The sequence below is a fragment of the Rhinolophus sinicus genome, chromosome 7 (genome assembly GCF_057876585.1).
Source record: "Rhinolophus sinicus isolate RSI-liver-muscle chromosome 7, RSI-T2T, whole genome shotgun sequence".
NCBI lineage: Eukaryota > Metazoa > Chordata > Mammalia > Chiroptera > Rhinolophidae > Rhinolophus > Rhinolophus sinicus.
In genome coordinates this window covers 52,850,808-52,875,345 of record NC_142507.1, presented here as the reverse complement: position 1 = coordinate 52,875,345, position 24,538 = coordinate 52,850,808, and the positions used below count along the sequence as shown (strand labels likewise).

At 44.9% G+C, this 24,538-nt stretch overlaps 2 protein-coding genes and 1 long non-coding RNA gene across 8 annotated transcripts in view; 2 read left to right on the top strand and 1 right to left on the bottom strand.

Annotated features, from left to right (window-relative positions):
• LOC109451576 (uncharacterized) overlaps positions 1 to 24,538 on the bottom strand; it is a 115,361-nt gene that overhangs the window by 24,351 nt on the left and 66,472 nt on the right. For 2 of the 6 annotated variants that reach the window (XR_012491875.2, XM_088799612.1), the window contains exon 1: positions 561 to 4,804. The exons of 2 other annotated variants lie outside the window; for them this stretch is intronic. The gene's annotated coding sequence lies outside the window, so the exon portion shown is untranslated. Of the gene's footprint in view, positions 1 to 560; positions 4,805 to 5,233; positions 5,374 to 24,538 lie in introns of those variants that run through there. 2 more of the 6 variants (XR_012491874.2, XR_016021779.1) reach the window with 2 other exon arrangements.
• THEM4 (thioesterase superfamily member 4) lies at positions 5,271 to 23,502 on the top strand. Its single transcript, XM_019739900.3, has 6 exons — positions 5,271 to 5,405; positions 11,211 to 11,397; positions 15,900 to 16,056; positions 16,650 to 16,760; positions 19,647 to 19,771; positions 23,026 to 23,502. Exons 1-6 carry the CDS (start codon positions 5,316 to 5,318, stop codon positions 23,064 to 23,066), a joined length of 711 nt encoding a protein of 236 aa, XP_019595459.3. The 5' UTR covers positions 5,271 to 5,315; the 3' UTR covers positions 23,067 to 23,502.
• LOC148757806 (uncharacterized) lies at positions 11,405 to 13,919 on the top strand. The gene is made up of 2 exons (XR_016021781.1): positions 11,405 to 12,209; positions 12,293 to 13,919. It is a non-coding gene; the product is annotated as an uncharacterized LOC148757806 (long non-coding RNA).

Sequence of the window (24,538 nt, the reverse complement as noted above, 5' to 3'; positions counted from 1 at the left end):
CAGATGACCTTGATCAATTTCCACAGCAGCAGGCTTAGTCAGATTAGCTCAGGACACTGATACATTTTAATATGTATTTTGAGGGAACTGATTCAAGACTGACCAGCTTACACCATAAGGCTGTGGGGTGCAGTCGGCTACCACATGGGCTCTGGCACCAGATGCCTTGGTTTTGAATTCCAATTTCTTTACTTATTAGCTATGTTTTCTTTAATGAGTTGCCTAACCTGGATAAGCTTCAATTTCCCTATCTATAAATTGGGGATAATAACAGGTCCGATATTGTAGGGTTGTTGTGAGAATTGTGTTAAACTAGATGAAATATTTAGAACAGCGGGTAGCACATAATTGGTACTCAACAAATGTCAACTCAAAAATGCTGACCCCATCAACCAGTGATTTTTAGCAATGACGATGTCACCTCTAAAAAGTGTCTGGGAAATTTACAAGTGTGTTTTTTGTTTGGTTGTCACAATGATTGGCACGTACTGCTAGGGTTAGGGTTAGGGTTAGATACTAGATGTTCTACACGCCAGGGGTCACTGCAATCGTGAACTCACCATCTTCATATGGTAAAACCTTTGTTAATGATTAACAAGCCTGGAGCCTATTTCCATTTTTACATATAAACGCAAGGCATGTTTTGCACAGCTTGAATGTTACTGAATTTTCCAGGAATGCAACTCTCAAGTAAATTAAGGGACGCCAAACTTCATGCTGTTCAGAACCATTCCAAGAATTGTTCATTCTGTAAAATTAGATAAGAAGTCTGAATTACCAACACACCTGTACCGGCCAGTACCTGTAGCTATTGCAATCACAGTGATTGTATATGTACTTGTAAGATTCTTATTCCATCGTTATGTCTTCTAAGGTAGTTATGCCTAAACAATGACATATTGGAATTGATAGTGTTTCATTATAACTACTCTTTTATTTCTCCGTTACATAACTGCTTGGGCATTAGATTTTTTTTAAGTTATGCGTGTAGATGTTATTATTATCTATGAATTTTCTTCCAGGAGAGCAAAGGGAACATTACAAAGTATTTGTTATGAAAGGGGATTTGGACCATAAGTGTTGGAAGGACCATACTCACAGAGCCTACGATTAAAGCAGAATTTATTAACTGCCAGATTATACAAAGAATAATTCTTTAACAAGTAAAATAGATGTTAAATATGTCAACTTTTTTGGTACCTGATGTGATAAGACAGAATAATGCACACTCCCCCCAAAGATGTTCGTGTCCTACTCCCCAGAACCTATGAATATGTTAATAACACAACAAAGGGGAATTAAGGTTACTAATCAGCTGACCTTAAGCTAGGAACTATCCAGGTGTGCCCGATGTGGTCACCAGAGTCCTTAAAAATAGAAGAGGGAGGCAGACAAGTGAGAGTCAGAGGAAGATGTGATTATGAAAGAAGGGTACAGAGAGGTTCAGCATGGCTGCTTTGAAGGTGGAAGAAAGGGGCCATGAACCAAGGAATACGGGTGTCCTCTAGAAGCTGGAAAGGGCAGAGAGACAGATTCTCCCCTGGAATCTCCAGAAAGGAAAGGAGCCCCGCTGACACCTGGATTCCAGTGGGACCCAGGTTGGACTTCTCATGCACAGGTCTGTAAGATGACGATGCATTTGTGTTGTTTAAACTACTAAATTTGTGATTTGTTACAGCAGCAATAGAGAACCACCATACCTGAAAATATGCGATGTTAGTAAATGAAAAAAAGCAGAATTCAGAACACACACACAGCCTGCAGCTCGGTTTAAATTTCGATGGGGAGATGAAGAGCTTGGCACTGGTGCTTCTGTGTCTCGACATGGACAAGCTAGACCAGTGGGCACAGGTCAGGAACCCCAGGCGCTGGCCCAGCTCCACAACAGACTTGTATGAAGTTACAAGAACCAATCATCTCAGGTAACAAATATTTACAGAACACCTGCTACAAACCAGGCTCTGGGCTGGGCTTTATGGAGTCAAAGAATGGGACATTTGCCTAGGTCTCAAGGAGATTCTCAGTCACTCCGGAAGAGAAAGGGGGTGAGGAGATGCTATCTGAGGTCTCTTTAGCTTTAAGTCTTTGAGTCCATGAGTCCAAATATAATTGAATGCGTACTACCTTTTATGTATGTGTCAGTTTGCCTGAGTTCACAAATATTTTTCGATTGCAGGAAACAGTTATGTGACATTCGAGCACTAAAAAGCTTCTCTGAAACAGTCAAGGAAAACACAATCTCAATCTATCTCAATTCAAAACATCTCAGTTAAACTTTCCCTTTTTCCTAACTAAGGCACAAGTATTTCTATGACTTTCAATTCCACCTCATTGTAATTCAGTGCCCCCACCCCCCAAGAAAACACTGAGTACCTACTAGCACTCTTCTCTCTTGGTAGTAATTACTTATTTTACAATATCAGTGCTGCTATGTTCCCATTATTTTACATGTATAGAGACAATTTTAAATGAGTACAGTTTAAGACAAATTTGAAGTTCGTAAAAATAAGAGAAATAATCTGAAGGGAGGAAAAAAAAGAGTAGGGAGGAGAGTGATTATAAGGAATAAAGAAGCTAAGTTGATGTAGTAATTGCAATAAAATGCAATTGTGGTGGACAGGATTAGGAAGAAAGTTTAAAGACACTAAAACAAAACAAAAACAATTTTTTAAGAGAAATGTGGTAGGAAAACAGCCATGAAGAAAATGAGATGTCTCCTCTTCCCATCTGTAAGCTTCACGGTATTTTATTCCTGCCCACGGTGACACCCGTCACAGTGCCCTTTGGCCACTTTCTGAATTGTGCTACACACCAATGAGGACCAGGTTTCATGGGCCTCTGACGCCCCCCACAGGTCCTCAAGGCGACTTGCTCTTTTTTTCTTTTTCAAGATGTTATTGGGGAAGGGGAACAGGGCTTTATTGGGGAACAGTGTGCACTTCCAGGGCTCTCCTCCAAGTCAAGTTGTTGTCCTTTCAGTCTTAGTTGTGGAGGGCGCAGCTCAACTCCAGGTCCAGCCACCGTTTTCCAGTTGCAGGGGGCACAGCCCACCATCCCTTGCGGGAGTGGAAACGGCAACCTTGTGGTTGAGAGCCCACTGGCCCATGTGGGAATCGAACCAGCAGCCTTCGGAGTTAGGAGCATGGAGCTCTAACCGCCTGAGCCACCGGGCCGGCCTTGCTCTCTTTTTTATGTGACAACATACCAGACTCCACCTTGATAAAGAATTTTGGGTCCAACAATGAGCTAGAGCAACTACAGGTTTCAATATTGTTAAGCTGATTCTAAAATTCATACAGAAATGTAAAATATCTGGAATAGCCAAAACAACTTTAAAAAAGAACAAAGTTGAAAATAAATTCTAGACATTTAAGACACTATCAAGAAAGCATCAAGAAAGATAACTAGATCGATAGTACTGAATAGCGTCCAGAAACAGACCTACGGATATATGGATAACCAGTTTTTGATCCAGGTGCAGACATTTGAATTGAGAAAGGAGAATCTTTCAATAAACAGTGCTGCAATAATTGGAAACTAATTTCATGGGTAATTATTGCTCACAAAAAAGGTAAACTGGAGCTCTCTGAGCTGAGATCCAAGACCAAAGCCAAGTTTATTTATCTCTAATATATCTCTCCCGAAAAAGGACCCTCTAGGCCCACCTTTACTATGTGAGTGGTTCCAGAGCTGTTGGTGGGAAAATATTGTGTAATGAGGTGCCAAGAATATGCAATTCTAGTCTTCTAATCTCTAGAGTCTTAAAACTTCACCTCAGGGTGGTCTTGGACCATAGTATATTGGTAAATGTTTAATAAAAAGAGAGAAAGTCCCTCATTTGCAGTATCTGAATGAATACTCCCGTTTGGTCAATTTCAAGCTACCTCTGTGATATGACTGAATGTGGAAGTTGGAAGATATGTGCCTAGTAGTCCCAGCTAGGGTTTCCAGGTGGGAATTCCTGCCCGTTCTCAGGAATTTTTTTCTCTTTCCTGTTCCTGAATCCCGAGAAAAGTTGGTCGGAAAATCGGCTCCTTGAACCCAGGTGGTTGGTAGTATCGGCAGACACTTTGTGGAAACGATTCATCGTGGAGAACAGAAAACAGTTTATATCTCAGGATTCAGGAACGGGAAAGTGAAAAAAATTCCGGGTGGGACTTCCCACCTGGAAACCCTAAGTCCCACCACATGAATACAATAAAGGTAAATAACCCCAACAGCACAAATAATAGTAAAACGTAGTAAAATAATTAGGAATTTACAGTTTTAGGATCTAATACCTTCATTTTTAATATAATTTATTTCATTGTAAGTTTACGTAATTACAATTTTAACAATGGCAGTGTTTAAGAATTGGCCAACCAAATTCTTGACATTTTAACCATCTGCTCCCATGAGCTTGTACAAACCAGCTCCTGGGCGCACGTTCTTTGTGAGGGAAATAGTACAAGGTAACTCCGGGTAGCTTCTAACTTTGTGACTCCTAATGAAAGAGAAGGTCCTGGCAACAGTGAAACTCGATGTATAATACATTCCTTTTGGTGCTCACAACAAACAGATGAGGAAACAACCAGGTGCAAATGCAGGAGAGTCTGTACAAGGTGTTAAGTGGGGAAGGGGGAGGGAGTTTGAGTTCAGGTCTGTCTCCAGAGCCAGAGATGACACATCCTTCCAACGTTCCTACGATTTCTATTTCTATCTCTATTTCTACTCGAAAAAGCCTGACTTGAGGACTTTCCGCTCTGCGGGAATTTTTAAGGGTGTGAGTGGGAGGGATGGGGCGAGACAGAGGAGCATTTTAAGCGCGTAAATACCCTTTGCAGCCAGAAAGCTCTCTGTGAGTCAGTCCGCACCCGACCCCAGGGCCTTGTCCAGGGCCTACAAGCAAACCCTTTGCTCCTACAACTCGCGGTGTGCGCTCCTACCCGCGCCCGGCGCCTTAGGCCTCCCGCGGGAGGGACCCAGTCAACGCCGAGTAAAGGGGGCGAGAGGCCGGAGGGAGGACGCCGACTCGTGCATCGCAGCGCGCAGGCGCCGGGGCCGAGACGGGAGGGAGGACGCCGACTCCCGCAGTCGCCGCTCGCAGACGCCAGGGCCGGGGGGCCCCAAGCGGCCACCGCAGGCCGGGCAGGCTCTCTCCCGCCGCCTTAGCCCCGAAAGGCCGTGGGACTTCACGCCCCTCTCGGCCCGCCCCCCTCTGGAGCGTCCGAGTCAAGCTCCGCCCTCCTCTCACCTAGATTCACAGGAAGAGCAGAAGGGAGGGTGAGTCGGCGGTTGCCTGGGTCTCGGCTGGGTTTCCGCGCGCGCTCGGAGCCATGCTGAGGAGCTGCGCCGCGCGCCTGCGCACGCTCGGGGCCGGGCGGGGCGGCGCGCGCCCACCGGCTGGAAACCCGGGGCCCGCGCAGGTGAGTTCCGGGCGCGGGGCGGCGGGAGCGGGTGCTGTAAGGACACTTGTCCGTCAGCTGCGCGCCGGGGCTGGTGGACGGGGTGCTGTTTACTGTTGACCCACTACCCCAATCAGCTGATCTCAGAATCGAAGCTGACCTCAGCTCCTGAAGGCCATCGGTGTTGAGCAGGGTCACAGGGTCTTTCAGTCCCGAGATGCCAGCCCCAGGAGGTGGAACAGGACGGTGACTCCCTTTTGAAAGCGCGTGCAGGATATTTGACTCCGGTCAGAAGGTCAAGGGACACAACTGCTACTGAGATTAATAAAGAAAGGTTACGTGAGGGGCCCCGCGCATTCGGGACTCCATCCCGCTTGGGAGCTGCAACCCCTTCTCCTGCCTCTAATAAACTATCCACTTTAAAAAAAAAAAAAAAAAAAAATGGCAAGAAAGGTTAAGTTATTCCAGCAAGGTCACACAGAGAGCACGTGGTAGAGGTGGGTCGGAACCTTGGCAGCCTGGCTCGCAGGCAGCACTTTCTCTTCCACGGGTTTAATCCTGGTTCTCTCTGCTTGTCAGGCCGTCATACCCTCTCTAAGCCCATTTCCTCACCTCAAAAAGCTGTTACAAGATTTAAAAGAGGTCATGCAAGGAAAGGTGTTTAGCACAGTGCCAGGCGGTGGTAGTAAATAAATAGAGCCCTATGTTTTGCCTCGTTGATGTATCCAATTAATATTAATCCAGCCCCAACAATATGCCAGACTGGTCACTGATGCTATGAAGATGAGTGTGACCCGTCCTCTCAAGGAGCTCACAGTCTAATTTGAAAGAAAGGGGTGAAATTGGGAAATTAAAGAAAAATACATACTGTGTGCTCTCAGGAAGTCCTAAGGGAACACAGATGAGGGAACAGCTCTGTATAGAGCAAGAACTGAGAGCTATTGTAGCTTTCTTTTTTAAAGAATAATAAAGTGCAGAAGTGCTTTTATTATTCAATTGCTTGGTTGTTGACCCTGTATCGTCTTGCCCTTTGGAAAAGAAAATGCCCTGCGTTCATCTACAATAAAGGTAAACTCGCTTCCTTAATTATATGCTGGTGCCTTGTAATCTGTGTTGAGAATGTTTAACAGTATTTACAGCTTTTGTAAGTCGTGCTTCTTTCTGTTCAGTAACTTTAAAGGAGACACATGTTTACAAGTGATAACTTCACAAGCCCCACTTGAAAAATACATAATCAAAGATCAGACAACCTTTCCTCTGCTCGGGGCAACAAAAGGTAATGATTGTCCCTAGCATTTATTCCTCGTATACACAGTCTATGCTCTGAATTTACAGGTGCCTTCCTTTACTTCAAGTATCTCGTAGTTCTCACCTCCTTGAACTGAAACAGTCATTATTTGTATTTTTCACAACATCATACGGTTCGTCTGGGGTCCCACACTCAACCTGCCTCACACGGATAGTCCCACTCCTCCTCTCTGCCTCCTGACACACAGAACACTAACAAAAACCTCCTCTTTCTCTTCCTTCTATCCACGGCAATCTTCAGAGTTACAACTCTGGAATCACCCAAGGCTCTTCGACTTTCTCTTCTCCCACAATCAGTCATTCTCCACATCTCTTGGTCCCAATATCCTAAATATCTCTTAAATCGCTTTTTTTATTCCTCTCTACCTAGTTCAGCTTCTAACCATATCTCACCTGGACCTTTGCAGCAGTCTTTTAATTAGTTTCCCTGCCATTGCTTCTCACCTTGCAATTCATCTTTTACCCCAGAGGAAGGTTTCTAAAACCTAAGTTCATGTCACTGCTTTGCTTAAGACTCCACATAATGGGAAGAAGTATCTTCTCACTCAGGTACCACCTTCATGATTCTTTAAAGACTTCCTTTCTTTAATTAGTTTCATCCTAAGCAGTAACATCTGTGAAATCACAAGTGTGATGTGTTATTTATGTTCTCTTACAATACGTACTTCAAAATACACATAGCATCCTTTTGATGTCTAAAATCATCTTTCACGTTGCCCTTGGAAACATTGACCTAGAAGTCTAGGCCCTTCCTTAATGCCAGAGAGCCTCTGCGGTGTGATGTCCCTTCTGCTTTGCCATCCCCATCTAGCTGTTGTTCTCTCTGCACCTTACATCCTAAAACTGAAATCCTAGCAGTCCCCCAACATGTCATGTGGTTGTTTCATCTTTCTATCCCTTTGCTTGGAGCAGCCCTCCCCTTCTCTCCTTAGTGAACCTTTCTATCCTTTAGAAATCACTCCTCTTTCTGACGTTGTCCCAAAAGTCACTCCCGTGTCTGTATCTACTATAGTTGTAGCATTTTTCACACTCAAGGCCGCCAGCACTTGAAGGCAGGGCCTAAGTCTTCTCTTTGTATTCCCTGTTCCTGGCACAGAATCAGGGCACATAGAAGAACTAAAAAAGTTGACTGCGTTTAGCTGAATCCCAGACTTTCAAAGTTAAAATCAAGTAGGAGAGCCCACAGTCAAGGAAGTTATTCTGATTCCTAACCATCTTCAATTATTTCTATTGCACGGGTCCCTAAAAGGACACTGGAACTGATGGATCCTAGAGATGAGACCTATGAATGAGAAGAGCCCAAATTTACAACTCCAAAGCCTACCCGTCCTGTTCTACCTCTCAGCTGACATGGCTTGGTCAATGCATGTTAATTTGTGACTACTCGTGTCTGTTACTTCCAGTGTTCACATGCTTTCAAAGCTACACAATTGAAAGTAGATTCTAAGGAAATAATCCAAAATAGAGAAAAGGCTATATTCCTAATGTTCCAATGAACAACATTTTCATTTAAAGCAGCAAAAGATTGGAAACAATTTAAATGTCCAACTTAAATGGTTAAGTCAATTATAGTACCTAAGTTTAAAGGACTATTTTTCTGCTGTTGAAAATGATTAATTGTGATTAAGGACATGAGAAAGTGAGCGCTAAATAACTTTACGTGGTGAAGCAGAAAGAAAAATTATATTCCTCATTGAGATTACAAGCATTTTAGGAAAAATTACGTTTTTAAAAACTTGGAGGAAATACATCCAAGTTTTGTTATTAGTTATATTAAGATGGAGAAATAATGAGTGGATTTTTTGTTGTTTTTCTTTTGCAAATTTTCTGAGCTGGGTTCTGAAGGGATGAGCCAATCCAAAACCATAGGTAAAAAACAAAGGTACAACTCCTGGGCTGGGGAGTGGCGTGGTCTCCACCCTGCTCACCTTCCCCTCCCTAAATCAAGACTTCTTTTCGTTTGGCGAGGAAGTTTTTAGTTCTGTCGAGTTCTTGAGACAGGCCCCTTGTACATTGGGCCAGGATTGGAGCCATCCCAGGTGTCAGCAGAAGTCTCATCAGCTGGTTCTTTCATCACAGTACGTTTGGTCTCCCTGTTATAGTTTTGGGGTGCAGTCCACGTGTTATAGGTACCTTGGATCTGAATGAATTCATAAGGTTGGCTGGACGTAGAATGCCACCGAGTTGGTAGCGTCTGTGATCTTAAATGTCCTGAGGTTTCTGCAGAAGTCCAAGGAACTGGTTTTCCTTTCTGGTGCCTGTGGCATTGGCTTTGTCCTGCTCCACCAGGGCCACTGCACCTTTCCCCTTGCTGCCTGGGCATAGTGGTGGCAGTGCTGCCAGAGTGCAGGCCCTTTTCGGCGCGGTGTCCAGGTTCTTGGCACCTGGAGCAAAGAATTGAACGAGACACAGAAATACACTGGTGAAAGAGAGTTGATCAGAAGCGAAAGTATAGTCCAACAGGATAGGAGCCGCGCCAAGCAACACCGCGGCTCAAGGAGGCGCCGACTAGCGAGGACTTGGAGTTTTCATTTCCTTTCTTTCTAGAATGGGCTACTCCTCCCTAGGTGTGGGGCCACTTGATTGACATGAGGCTGTTAACGTCATCTTTTTAGACTGTGCACGTTCCTTCCCAGAATTCAGTCTGTTATAATGATATTAATGAATGATATGTATGATATTACAATGATAGTTTAATGAGGCTAAAGTGAGGTGAAGGTCATTGTAGCATTTACTGCACAGGTGTGAGTGACCGGTCTAATCTAGTTAGGTCCTCATCGCAGTTGATGGTTATAGTAGATAAGGGAAAGATTTGGGCGTGGAGGGGAGCTCTTCTGGGCGGTGGCTTTCCATAGGCCGTGTCGAATGTGCAGGAATGTTTGGAGACCCCATTCCTGTCTCTATCTGCCTGCCTTATTTCCCCGAGAGGCGTGATCCCCGTAAATCTCTATGGGAAGTTGAGGGACAGAAGGTCTCTTCTTCTGTATCTGCTTCCTGCTGAATGTGGTCGTGGTTCCTACCTATTGGGGATTCACGGAACTCTCGCCTTGTATAATCTTAGGTAAGAGGGAGGGGTGTCAAGATCTGCCTGGAAGACGGCGTTGACCTCTTTGGTCGGGATGTACCGGAAGCTTTGCTAGGGCATCATATGTATCCCGATGGCCCCTAGATGAGGAGAGATCGATTTGGGTCAAACAGAGTTAAAAGTGTTGGCCCAAGAAGCAGGACCCAAAGCGATCGATGCAAGGTGGCTGTGACATAGAAATTCTGTTTAGCTCCTTGGAGCCTGTGGCCTTTTGCTCTGGTTGATCCGGTTATTCAAGTGGTGGTCACCCAGGAGCTGGGCCTGGAATGGCCTGGAGCAGGGGGCAGGGGACTTCCTATGATTCAGGCTCGGAACAATCTTCTTTTTAAGATTAAAAGGCTGATTTGAAAGATGATTAACATCAGGAACTAGGGCGCTAAGAAACCAGGGAAAGGAGACTTAAAATTCCTCTAGTGGGGGGCTGTCCCGTATCAGCAGTGCTTGGTGCAACAGAGAAATTGCATGAGTGGAAGCCGTTGTTGCTCTGACCAAGCCCTTGTCCCCTCAACCCAGCCTCGTCTTCCTCTTTCTCTATATTCTTTCCGTAATCAGCTCTGTCACCCACTCTATTGCACAGTTCAGAAACCTGGGATTGGCTTGTGTGTTTTTCCTCTTCCCTCACTCTCCTTATCCAAACAGTCACCAAATTCTGCTTCGTGCACTCGTAGTTTCTCACCTGGGCTGGTCTTGGTCAGTCCCATGGTCTCATACTGTGGCCAGATCTGTTCACGTTTCTCCCTGTGTAAACCCGTCAGAGCTCTGAGACCATTCAAACCGGCCAGCTCAGTGTGAAGACTTCTTGCAGTCCAGCCCCTGCCTCCATCTCTGCTCCTCCCGTGCACCGAGCTTCTTGTAGGTCTTGGTTTCATCATCGGCAAAATGGAGATCAGAATTGGTGCCTGTTTAACAGGGTGGTAAGGCCCGTCAGAACTGCTTCGTGTCTCCTTGCTTTTGCACCCAGTGTTTCTTTGCTTTCTAGCTGCCTAATTTCTGCTTGTCTAATCAGGATTTAAGTCAGAGAACCCCTCCCTGAACCCCCAGTCTGAGCTGAATGCCTCTCCCGTGCTCTCTGGCTTCCTGTGCATACCCCACTGGTAACACTTTTCACATAGAAAAAGTCTCTATCCTTCATCTCTTTTATCTCCAGTGCCTGGTTCACCTATGCTTGTTTTGAAAAACGGAATGGAGTCCGCAGACTTAATGCTGGCTCTGCCGATCACATGTTGGGTGACACTGAGCAAATCATTTATCCTGTCAAAATCTCCCATTTCACTCACAGAGGTTGGACCCGGTTATCCTTGAAATTTGCTCCCTCTCCGAAATGACAAGCTTCTGGGAACAGGAAAAGCTGCAACATAGTCTTTAGAAATCGGAGAATGTGTTATGACCTAGAATGCCTCTCCCGTGACTCTTCTTTTTCTTCTGTCTTTTAGAGGTGGTTTTCTTCGGAGAAGCTCATTCCGAAGGACCGCTCGCTCCCCAACCCCAGCTGGAACAAGGAGTTAAGGCTCCTCTTTGAGCAGTTCATGAAGAAATGTGAAGATGGCTCCTGGACACATATGCCTTCCTATAACTACAAAAATACTCCAAGTATTCAAGACTTCAAAACTCTTATTCATGGTAGGAACAGCCACGCTCCCGTAAAGGACACTTAAATGTCAAATATAAAACAGAACAGATTGAAGCACTAGTTACCACTTGAAAAAGGAAAGAATACAGTGCAGGGGTTTCTGTAGTCTCTAGTTTGGTGGGCCAGAAATCTCAAGGACTTTTGCAGATCGTGGGAAGGCATGCAGCCTTGGGCCAACAATGAAACTGCCTCCCTCCCACCCTGGCACCGTTAGCAGGCGTGAAGAAAGGACCCCAGAAAGCCTCCACCCGCGCACCGCCGCACCACGGCTCTGTCTTAAGGCTGTTATCAATGAGCTCGTTTTCTCCTTTATCCTGATATGTGGCTCTGTCACCCTGAGACGCTCAGGACGCTCAGGTCACCCCCTCATCTCCCAGACTCCTCATGCCCAAGGCAGCCCCCTGTGCCTCCAACACACAGACATTACACTTCCTGTTCTGTGTGTGTGTGTGTGTGTGTGTGTGAGAGAGAGAGAGAGAGAGAGATCTTTCTAATTAAGACTTGTTTTTTTGGTATTTTAATTGGCAGTGTTAGGTTTTAGGAAAATGAGTGGAAAGTACCCTCCCTTCTTACTAACAACTTGCATTAGTTATAATGGATGAGCCAGTATTGATACGTTATTATTAACTAACGTTTACACTTTACGTTAGGGTTCACTCTTTGTGTTGTACTTTTTATGAGTTTTCACATTAAAAACTGACAACCTGCATGTTGCCAGCAGACAGAAATCCAAGCCAAGTTCTCAGAATGCAAAACAAGACTAACAGGGATGCAATAATGTTCCCTGGGAGGAACAGGATTGGTAAGCAGTGGGGACCTAATAGTAACTTTACCAGCCATTATTGAAAGAACTCATTCTTACACAAGTTTTTCTCCTTCCCTAAGCTGAATTTGGAAAGGAAGGAACAACACAGAATTTTTACTTTGCTCTCTGGGCCTGGCACTAGAGACAAAGATCCAAGAGAGGGGACTTTGGTAAGAACTTTTGCCCTTTGACAGCTTCTGCCAGCTTTCCAAAGATCCCATCTGCCAGCTTTGGAGCAAGTGGAGTGTCCCAGCAGGTCCCATCTGGGTTACCAGAAACTATAGGGGAGGAAAAATAATTTTCTTTCTATCCTTCTGAGATCTTGGCTGAGACTCTTGTAATAAAAGATAGACTAACAAGAAAAACAGCAGAAGTTTGTTTATGAACATGTATACCTCATGAATACGTGGCAGATGCCCAGAGCAAAATGAGTAACTCTTCTGCTTGCTCCAGTGTTACTGATCCCATGTTTGTTTTTATCTCCCTTTAAATGGAGACAATAATACCCACCTTTACCTACCATTTTAGAAGATGCTATAACGCCTAATTAGACGCTTAAATTACACTTGCACTTAAAAACAAAAACTTGCAGTACCTGCCCTTATGAAACTGTAAGAAGTACACCATTCTTTCAGATAAACTCAATAATAGTCTCCTCTCCCCCAAGGAAATTCCATTTTTTTCAGGGAGATATCAGTGGCTTTCATAAGATTCTCAAAGGAGACGATGGCCTAAAAATGTTAAGAAACACTAGTTTAAAGAGTTTCACAAATGTGGGTAGCTATCGAAATATATTAATTAGATAACTGAGGATAAAGAGACAAACAGAATCTGAGCATTTGGACCTGAAAGATTTATTCCGTGGATGCAAGGGGACCATCAGAACCACTTAAAACGGGGTTCTCAGTGTCCATTACTAGTTCCTTTTCTCCTGAGAATCATTCGCCTTCTTTCTTACGCAAACATTTGTTGCGCACCTACTGTGTGGCAGACACTGGGCACAGCAGTGAAGAAAACAAACGAGCTGCCTACCCGCTTGGCACTCACGATCCAGCACTGTCCTTATTAAGCCACTGCTGCTGAAGAGGGGACAGCGCCCTCAGCAGCTTCGGAACGGAGGAAAGGTTGGGAACCAGTACTGTCGTCTAACCTTTTCTGTCTTCTGCAGTCATCCGGACTTCACCTGAACCCCTCCATTCGTGGGGCACTTGGGGCAAAGGGGTTTTTTCCTTTTGGGGCAGCTCTAATCATCAGTGATTTCTTCCTTAGACTGTATTGAGCTTTCACTTGTGACTTGCACCCATGCGTTACATTCTACCATCTAGGGACGTACAGAGTAAATATAATCCTCTTCCGTGTAGAATTAGGTACGTGCGTCTCACTCCTGCGCGCCGGCCAATTCTCGTCACCAGGCCAGTCTTCTCGTTTCCAGACATTATCTCCCAGAGGGTAGTTCAGTCTCCTTCATGTTTCCTGGTTGCTTTTCCCAGGACTTGCTTCAGCTTCTCAGAACCCTCAGTGATGCTTTCCACAACTCAGCATGATGGTCTTTCCATGCAGAATGAGACCTTAGCACTGGGCAAGGTGCCATGTCACACAGCTGACAGTCACTGACTCCTGTGTCTTCCTTTCAAACTGTTTCTTTCCCATCTTCTGTACCTATGCAGCTGACTTGTTGAGCCTAACTGAAGAGTATATATATATATATATATAAAATAAAACATATGTATGTATATTCTTCATGTTTGGAGTCAGCCTGTAAAGCTTTTGCTTTCTGATGGGTGATATCCAGTATTGATTCATTCAACAATTATCTGTTGAGCAGCTGTGGTTTGCCAAGTGTTGGATTCCTGAAATAGGCCTGAGTTACACAGGTTACTGTGACGGCTTTTTAAACATTGGCCTCAAGTGGGCCCTCAGAGTCGCCTGACAGTCCTGTTTCATTTCTCCTTCATCCGTCCCCTCCCCTGCCCTCCTAGCTGACTGCTTCCTACCTTCCCCACAAGCCTCACTGGCAACTAACCTGGCCTTCTGTTTCCATAAGAGAGAAAGAAGCAATCAGAAGAGAACTTCAAGCTCCCACCGCCTCATCCTGGTCTGTGCCTGCTGCTCTGCCTTCTATTGTGAATGTACTGGGAGGCTCTGTGCACCCCCTTTGGCCGCCTTACGGACACCCCTTTCTGCGAGACCTTTCTCTTCAGCACACAGACGTGCCACAACTGCATTTCTCTTCCCGGTCTCTCTTGAACTCATTCCAATGAGACTCACTCCAGTCACTCCATCAAAACTATTCTTGTAAAGGGCACCATGACCTTCAAGCTGCTCGCCAGTGACCTCTCAGCGAGTAACTCCTGCGCTTGAACTTGGCTTCCAGGGCACTGCATTCTCCTATTTCCCTGGTCCCTCCTTTTCAGGATCTTCTGCTGGTTCCTCCTCATCCTCAAGCTCAGTGTTAGGGTGCCCCACGTTTCAGGCCTTAGTATCCCCTCCTCAATACTCCACTGATGATCTCATCCATTCTCATGGCTTTAGAGGCCATCGAAAAGCTGGCAACCCCTCCCCCATCTGTGGAGTGTTTCACCACGTGGGTAACCGTCCGTCCGTCTCCCCAAGTCCATTCACCATTCTCAGAAGCTCCCGCATCCACACCGTGGCTCCTCAGTTCCTTTGCTTCCCCTTCACCTAAGAACGAGCCCTCACTCACTTTCTCAACAGCTGCTAGAGTACACACGGTGTGTGCACGGCTCTCCCACTTGTTGAGCAAACGAAGTCTTAGAGACGGGCTGCCTGGCCCCAGGATGCTCCCGGCCTGAATAAAAGGCACCCGCCCCCACCTCTTCCTCACTTCTGACCACATCTCATCTCTCTTTTTCCAAGTTAGTAAATGGAAATGCAACGGGAGAGTAAAAGAAGCTTAGTGTTAGACGTGGCAGGTCATGAGCTGTTGGAGAAAGCTAAGAGTTGGGGGAATGCAATCTTGAAATAGATACGAAAGGACAAACACGCCCTCCTTTAGAGCAGGAGCTCTGTCATTGTTTGGAAGTGACCTGCATTTTGACCCACAACCCAGTACGTACAACTTGTGCATAGTTGTGTAATTGAGAAAAACATCTAAACGAATGTATTAGTACCTCTATGGGAAGCATTCTGTTTCTTTTTAGTATCTGATTATAACTCACTAATTTGATTTTGTGAACCCTAACAGTTCTAACCCTGAGTTTGGAGGTTTCGAGTCATAATCACATAGAATATTAGGCTGCACTAGACCGGTTTCTTAACCAGTATAGTTGTCTTCTCAGGCTGAGCTCACATCTGCAAGGAAAACCTGTCTCCTGTTGCATTCATTTTCTTTAAATCCCATTGAAACCACACCTATTCCAAGAAGGGTTTCTGTGTATGCCTTACGACTTTATTCACTATCCCCTCAGCATTTATATGCCATATTCCTGATGGCCATTCTGAGTACTTGCATGTTTCCTATGTCCCCACGTAGGCTGTCCCCCCTTAGGGCAAAGATACTTGATTCTCTTTGGGGCCTTCCCATTTCCTTCCATTCTGTACCTGGGTGACCTTTTAATCCGTCATCCACTGACCTGGGATTCTTGCAGGGTACAGATGATTAGCTCTGTCATGAATCTTTCTCATACCTGTTTCCATGTGCTCATCTGGCTTATTATTTCCCTACAGATGGAAAGCTTGCAAATAAACAGTTGTCACAAGCCCAGCTCTTCACCAGAAGCTACGAGGAAGGCTTGGGCTTTGAGTATGTGATGTTTTATAACGATGCTGAGAAAAGGACAGTTTGCTTTTTCCAAGGAGGTCCTTACCTGCAAGGAGCACCTGGGTAAGAATGATAGCCTAGAAATGTGAATCTAAAAGATTTTTCTCTTATAGTATCCCCTTGTATCCAGAAGGAAGGCATTACAGCGGTAGTGTAGATACATTTATTGACATGGGAAGGTGTGTATAATAAATTGTTAAATCACACAAGCATAGGACATAGGACAATAGAATATAATTTGAAAGAATATAATTGACATGTTGACTGTGGTTTGTCACTAGAGGGCCTTAACAATTTTATACTTATTTCTCTTTTTTCTTCTGTGTATCTGCGTTTCCTAAATTTGTAAACACTGAGGTGTATAGTTTAATGAAAACATAATATACGTTTTCTAAATGGTATTTTAGCTTTTCGCCTGTGTGTGATCTGATCACCAGAAAATTCTGCTTTATTACAAATGCTTCACTATCGTGGCATGAGCAAAATAAAGTCGGGGACATGGGTATTTGAGGAGATTTGACATTCAGTACACTGACCGCAAGCTAAATGGACCTTTCATAAGCAAATTACGTGGAGAGGCTTGGATAATTTTTCTCTCTTGAGAGGCTCTTTTCAGACCTTCTGAAACATTTCTCTTTCCCTTCTATTGTAACTAGATTCCTTCATGGAGGGGCCATTTCCACCATGATTGATGCTACGCTCGGCACGTCTGCCATGATAGCTGTGGGAATTGTCATGACTGCCAACCTCAACATCACTTTTAAAAGGTAAAGTCATGGGTATTCTCTGCTTCTTAGGGGTCACCGGCCAGGTTCCCCAGCAGCAGACCCTGAGACAAAGACTTGTGTGCAAGGGATTATTGCGGAAGTGCTCCGAGAGGAACCTGGCAAGGACGGGGGGCGGGGAGGAAGCCAGCCACGGTTGAGCTCAGAGTCCTGCGAAGGGGAGCATCAGCCTGGCCATACCAGGAACTCTGGGGTGAATGTGTGCCCCAGAATCGCCCCGACCTCAGGCAAGGGAGCTGGAGACGCCATAACTCTCACACATCAGTCACGGGATACCTCATAAGAAAATCCTGTCCCAGGGACTATAAATTCCCACCCTCTTCTGGCTCTCTGTGTGTGAGCAATGCAGGCTATAGGGGAAATAACCAAAAAACAAAGGTGAAAAATCATCAAAGGGGCTCTGAGGGGAGGACCAACATCCAGTATGTAACAAAACATAAGTTTACCATAACTTCACACAGAAATAAAGGACGGCAGCAAGATGAGTGTGGTATTCATCAAAAACAAAGCTCAGTCTGATCTGACTGGGTTCTTCAGTCAGTCAACTACCCACACAGTCAATACAGGCAACAAAACGGTATGGACGCTGGACAGGAATAGAGGAAGGGCGATGGGCCAGAACAAGAGTTTAAGGTCAGAGTTCAATGGATGAGGTCTCCAAATGAGGTTTTGTGGGTTATTACTTCCCACAGCAGGGGGCCTCTAAGTTACCCAACATCTCTGTTTTATACCCCAGAGAGTCGTCTGGCTTCCATGGCAGTCGTCAGGGAGCGATGCTTCCCAGATTATGGGTTGTTTACTATAAGGAGTCCTTAGCCAGGCATAGCTTACGCAGGTCATTCTATAGGAAAGGCCTCTCTCCCCTAGTAAACATCTTTAGTTTATTTCAGGGCTCAGCAAAGCTTGTTCTGTAAATATTTTATGCTTTGTGAGCCATACCGTCTCTGGCACAACTACTCAGCCGCCATTGTAGCACAAATCAGATGTAGACAATACGTAAATAAATCAGTATATCTGTGTTCCAAGAAAACTTTATTTACAAAAACAGGCAGATGGCCAATGGGCCGCAGTTTGCCACCTCCTAGTCTATTTCCCTGGAGGCCTTATTGGAAAAAATTAGACAAGGTCCCTTGTGTCTCTCTCTCTCTCTCTCTCTCTCATTTTTCTTGATCTGTTTTGCCAGAGATTATTAATCTTTATAAAGAGCCATCACTTGGCTCTGTTAAGCCTTTCTCTTGTATAGGTGTGTTTTCTCTTTTATTTTTAAATTTTGTCTTTATCTTTATTCTCTATTTTCTGCCTCTAATACAAGTGTCAGTAAGTTATCTAGCAAAACTGGATTAAGGAAAATGATCTGAAGCCTGTTTTTGACGCCAACCAAACTAATCTGTGCCTAAATGTTACTTAAATTTACTGAAGTGTACGCTATAAATACAGTGGTTTTGTATTTTCTGAGATACTGTCTCTTCGCCTCTTAGTAATCGAGGACTCTTTCCAATGCAAGGGACAGAATTCTTAACTCACACACTAGCTTAAGGAAGAAAGGGATCCTATTGGCTTATGTGGATGAGGAGACAGGTGGCTGGGTACCGGTGATTAGAGACGTCAGTGTCTCGGCCACGCTTTCCTCTGGATCTGCTTCATCCTCAGGTACCTTTCCCAATGTGCTGCCACAATGGCCGCCAGGCAGGCTTGTGTCTTGCAAGCCTGACAGCTCCAGCAGGAAAGGAACACAGCCCCACGGGCTCCGGTGCAAGTTCCAGGACTGACCAGTTCAACCTGTCACTGTGTGGGGGGGTGAGGAGGGTCCACTGTCCACTCCAGTCAACCTACAAGGGCTAAGAATGTCTGTGTGAATGAGAGAATGAAGTGAGGGGTAAGATAGATGGAAGAAGGGAGAAATGTTAAGTAGAAAACGGAGATGTTGGGCAGGCAGAACACCTATGTCCCCTGGGTCTTAGGAAATCTTGAACTGGCCCGAGAAAAGAGCAAAGTTCGGTCGTTCTATGGAGAGTTTGGGGAAAAGCAAATGGGAGGAAAACTCCGAGATGAGAGTAACTTTCTTTCCACCTGGAGTAGTCCCTTCATCCACATGGTGGCGCTAGAGGAACGCAAAACACATCTTCCTGCTGTGTTGTTTCTGCCAACTGAAAAATCACCTTTAAAGAGACAGCTTTTTCCTTATGGTACTCTCACCAGGATTCCCAAAAGTGACTGTAGCCACTATGTCGTCCCGTGTAGCTATATACATTTAAATATAAATTAATTGGGATTAAATACATTTAAAGGTTCAGTTTCTCATTCACAGGAGCCACGTTTTGAATGCTCAGCCACCCGTGACTGCCATATTGCGCAGCTCAGATATGGAATGTTTCTGTCGTCACAGAAAGTTCTATCGGGCAGCCCTGGCTTAGCACGTTAAGCTGTTGCCAGCAATTTGTTGTTACTACCTGTCTTTCTAGTGAGAGTTACTCTAAAAGGTTTGGGTGAGAAATTTTGATTCTGAGAGAAGCTGACAGGGACCATCCCACGGCCCTGTTTTCATTTCTTTAAAGGATTTCCGCTCCCTTCAGACTTTGCTCTGGGCCTTCAGATGGGGCCACCTGTGCCATCACAGAGCTGGCGTCCCTGGTGATCCTGAGCCTAACCCAGGAGGGCAGTCGGGGACCAGGTGCCCAGGGGCCACTTGAGAGCAGTGGGCATGGGAGGAAGGGGGCGTGAGTGGCTGCTGCCCTCAGCCCTTCAAGGGGTGTTCCAAGCCCGTGGGCACCGGCTGGCTTGTCACTCACCCTTGTCTCGCACTTGGTCTCTCCGTGCTACATGCATCCAATAAAAACCGATTTTTTTTGCCCCTTTTTTCTTCTGCAGACCTATCCCCCTTGGTTCTGCCGTTGTGATAAATAGCCAAGTTGATAAAATTGAAGGAAGGAAAGTGTTTGTTTCCTGTAATGTTCGAAGCGCTGATGAGAAGACCGTACACTCAGAGGCAATAAGTAAGAAGCTGCCACTCTCCTTTTTTGGTTTAGTTTGGTGTTTCAGTTTTGGGGGGTTTGTTTGTTTGTTTGTTTGTTTGTTTGTTTTTCAGGGTGTTTTTGTTGTTGCTTTTGGGGTTGTTTTGCTTTGGTTTTATAAGCCACACATGCCCAGAAATTCTTAATTCCCTGTCATTCAAAGAATAAGTTAAAGGTATTCCTTACACATGCTGGTAGGGAGTTATTTGCCAATACTTATCAAAGTCACAAAGCTTTGTACCCTTTCACCCATGTCCAGGACTTCAGTCCCACAGGTGTGCCCACATGTGTGCAAAATTACAATGTATGAGGTTGCTCTGGGGTCCCAGTAATTGTGTTACTCGTGCAATGTAATTTGGAATAGCAGAAGATTGGCAAAACACAGATCTCTATAGACAGGAGACTGCTTAAAGAGACTGCAGCTCATCCATAAACTATATCATGCGTGCCATAAGAAGTCTTGTGGAACATTGCGGTGCCATAAACAAGAATGCTTTTCATACATGCTCTGGAACCAACTCATTAATATGTATTGCATGAAAAACACAAGGTACAGGACAGTGACTATAGTACGTTATTAGTACAGAAACAGTAGAGCGGTCCTTCCCATTCTCTTCCTTTCCTTCCTCCCTGAATAATTTATTCCAAAAGCCATTAAGTAGAGTCAAGCGCAGGGGAAGGGGGAGGGGAAGGCCACAGGGAGAGGTGGCTGCAATGGCCCAGCTCCATGTGGGGGCCTGAGAGGAGAAGGGAGGGTGTCCGCTCGTGAGAGTAGCCCAGCGCGGTGTCATGGCCCAAGGAAGGGGTCCACACGGAGAGTGGTGTGGGTGTCAGAGCCCACAGGACAAGGGTGGCATCTGTACAGGCTGGCAGTCATGAGGGGACAGGCTTCCCGCTGTCGGAGAAGGCGGCTCCAGATACGGAAACAAAAACTGAGCATGAATCCTGTGGTGTGGACTGGGATCCGAGATGCTGGACGTGTGTGTTTTCCCAGCCTTTTGCTCTTGCCAATCATGTTGTAATGAGTAACTTGGTATATCCTCATTTTGCACAGATTTTGGCAAGTTACTCTTCAGTGTTTCAGGACAAAACAGTTCCTTGTACTAGTCTCACAGTTTTTCTGTAAGCTTGAAATTATTTCAAAATGAAAAGGCAGACATGGGAGGGAGGCAAAAATATCTGTACACGCTTGCATGGCTTAGACTGTTTCAGAAAAGCCACACACGCGAACACGGGCTGCCCCTGGGAAGGGGACCAGGTGGGTTGGGAGGGAGGGTCCACCATAGGCCATTTCTACCTTGTGAAAGTTGGTTGTGTGAATGGATTGACCAGAAGAGGAGCGAGGTTTTGTGGGGAGTAAAGCTTAGACAATTTAAGAAGCCAGATTTAAGAAAAAGATTGCAAACTTGGGTCCCAAAGCGAATATTTGTTTTGAATGAGAAAAACAATCACCCCATATTGCCGCTGGCTTGGAAATGCAGGTGGCTTCCTTCTGAGGTCTCTGTACCAGCAGTGGACTAGCCACCGTCACACAGAACCTTCCCCATCACATCGCTGAGCACAGCGCAGCTCCCAGCTCTCACGGGGCCCCTGCAGCCTCACCTTCATTCCTTCGTTCCCATGGGGTTGAGACTTGTGAATTTAGATACCCAAGGCTTCTTGTTTGTCTGTATTCTTTATTTTAATGGACCGCAGGTGGCACAGGTTTGGGTTCATCATAAGCCTTGATTTTCAGACACACAGTCCTCTGTCATTGAGTCCTTCACTAACATATTTATATTTTTCATTGAATAGTAAACAGCCTGGAACCTACCATCAAACAAGAGCCAGAATCGTAATCATATTTTATCCCTGGCGAATTACTTTCCCCATCTCATCCTGCTGCTTTCCCTCCAGAAGTAACTCTGGTCGAGAATGTTGTGGATTTTGTTCCTTTGTGCCTTGTTATTTTTGATTCTGTTGTTTTGTCAAGGCCATAGGCATATCTAAGGAATATATTGTTTAGTGTTTGTTCTTGAACTTCGTGGAAAAGAGACCATCTTGCATGTGCTTCTCTGGCCACCTGGGTTTTTTGTCCCTTCGCTTCACGGTACTGAGGTTCACCCACGTTGCTCGCTCTGGAGTTTGCTCCTTTTTCCTGCTGTATAACATTCCACTGTGAGACTGTGTCACAAGGGATTTATCTCCTCTGACTGTTGTGGACGGAGCTGCTGTGGGCGTACTTGCTCATGTCTCCTCGTGGGGTGTGTGGGCTCGGCATGTACTTAGGATTTCTGGGTTGTAGAGTGTGAGAATGTTCTGCTTTACCAGGGCATGTCTGGTTGTTTTCTAAAGTTCTACTTAATTACACACCCACCGGCAATATGTGAGCTTCTCTAGCAATTGATAAAGTCAAGCTCCTGGATATTTGCCAGTTAATGGTTATAAAGTGGTGTCTCAGTGTGATTTTGATTTGCATTTCCCTGATCACATTTGGAGTTGAGCATCTCTTCATATATTTATTCACCATATTTGTTTCCCATTCTGTGAAATTCCTGTTTGGTCAGCCTCTTTTTTGTCCCCTTATTTTTATCTGATTTATAGTTCTTTATTATTTTATGTTAAACTCATCTTTTTATTGGATATAGAAGCTGCACATATCTTGTTTCAGTGTGTACGTTGTCTTTTACTTGCTTTAAGGTATCTTTCTTAACGAACAGCAGTTTTTAATATTATTGTGGTCCCATTTATTAAATTTTGTCCTTTGTGGTTAATGCTTTGTGTGTCTTGTTTAAGAAATTCATTTTTCCCCTAAGTATCAGCTGTTTGCAGGAATGATGGAGAAAAGAAGCAGGAGGAAGAGCATGAATAATTTGAATCCATAGTCGGTTTAAAAACTCCATTCCAGGCTGTGGTTTATACTTCCTGTGTTTCTCAGCCTTTCTGTATCATAAAGGTACCAGATGGCTCAGTTGTAATTTTACTTCCTTTCACGTCTCTGACTGTCTCTAATGGAAGCAGTAATGAACCATGAAATGACCAAGTGGTGGAGAACCTGGTTACCCAGGGAAGATAATACAATGTGGAGATAGTCAAAAGTTGATTCTTAATTTGGCTGAAAAAATGAGAGCTAGACTGAGGGTGCAAATATGAGTCTAAATGCCTTTCTTTGATTATATATATTTCTACTTAGGGAAGTCCCATCACGTTGAAGTCAGTTGACTTAGAATCCTCTTCTGTTTTCTTCATTTGTGTAGGCTTATTTATAAAGCTGGAGCCTGGAAAAAGTTTGACATAGAAGAGCTTCTGGTGAATTCCACACCACTCTGCGTAAGGCTCTCCTTCCTCCAGAAGAAGCCGTGGTCCCCAGTGCTGCCTGCTCACCCACTGTTGAGCCCCCCCATAGGGTGAAGCCTGCTATCACTGCCTTCCTGAATGGGCCCCTGAATACAACTCTGGGAGCTGTTTCCACCTTCTAGACTTTTCATACAGAAACACTTCCTGCGAGAGTGTCAGCAGTTCCTGGTGTCACCTTAGGATAAGTGTCTGGTTTTCCTGAAAGGTGATATCTGCCCCACTGCAGACTGGAGGAACAATTCATATTGAAACTTTCACTGCAAACTTGGAAATGCCAGGACACCAAGGAAGGAATAAATATGTGGGTGCACACATGCGTGTGTGTGTGGTACGAGCGTGTATGCATGATCAATTACAAAGCTAGTTTTTTGTTGTTACTGTTGTTGTTGTTTATTATTAGTTTCAGGTGTACAAAACAATGTACTAGTTAGATATTTACACCCCTCACAAAGTGATAACCCCCCTCCTCCTACCTACTACCCCTCTGACATCGTATACGGCTGTTACAATTCCATTGACTCTATTCCCTACTCCACATCCTGTGGCTATATATATACATATTATAGTTGACATTCATTATTGTTCAGCTTCAGCTTTAGGTGTACAGTGCAGTGGTCAGGCATCTACACCGTCCATGAAGTGGTCTCCCTAATAAGACAGGTATCCATCAGATACCCTACAAAATCTTTACAACATTATTGATTATATTCCCCAAACTGTCTTTCGTAATCCCGTGGCAATCTTGTGGTTACCGATTGTGCTTTCTAATCCCCTCACCTTCCCCCTCGGCCCCACCCCCACCCCCCCCATCTAGCAACCCTCAGTTTTTCCTCTATGTCTCTGAGACTGTTTCTGATTAGTTTGTTCGTTTATTCTGTTCTTTAGATTCCACAGCAGGCAGCTCCCCAGTGCCTCCCCAAACTGTCAGGGTTCCCGTGGAGAGGAGACCCTCCAGCCTCACCTCTGTAGTGACCTGTCTTCTGGGCTCTTTCTGGCAGTTTGAGAAGCGCAGGTGGGCCCTCGAGAAGCCTCTAGGGCCTGAGTCTTTCTCTGGCTTGGCCATCCCAGGGTCAGTCAGCTCTGGCAGTGGGAGTCCAGCTAATGTTTGGGCTGGAAGGATGCCTAGGTAGGGTACCACAAGGCTATCCCTAAGTTATTAGGTTGGACCATCGGAAATTGTCAATATTCTGACCAGGAATGGTAATTTTATATCGTTCAGTCTGAATTTTCTTTTTTTTATTTTTATTAAAATGTACTGGGGTGACAGTGGTTAGTAAAATTATAAATTATATAGGTTTCAGGTGTACAATTCTGTAATACATCACCTACATTTCACAATGTGTGTTCACCACCCAGAGTCAGTTCTCCTTCCATCACCACATATTTGACCCCGTTTACCCTCACTACCATCCT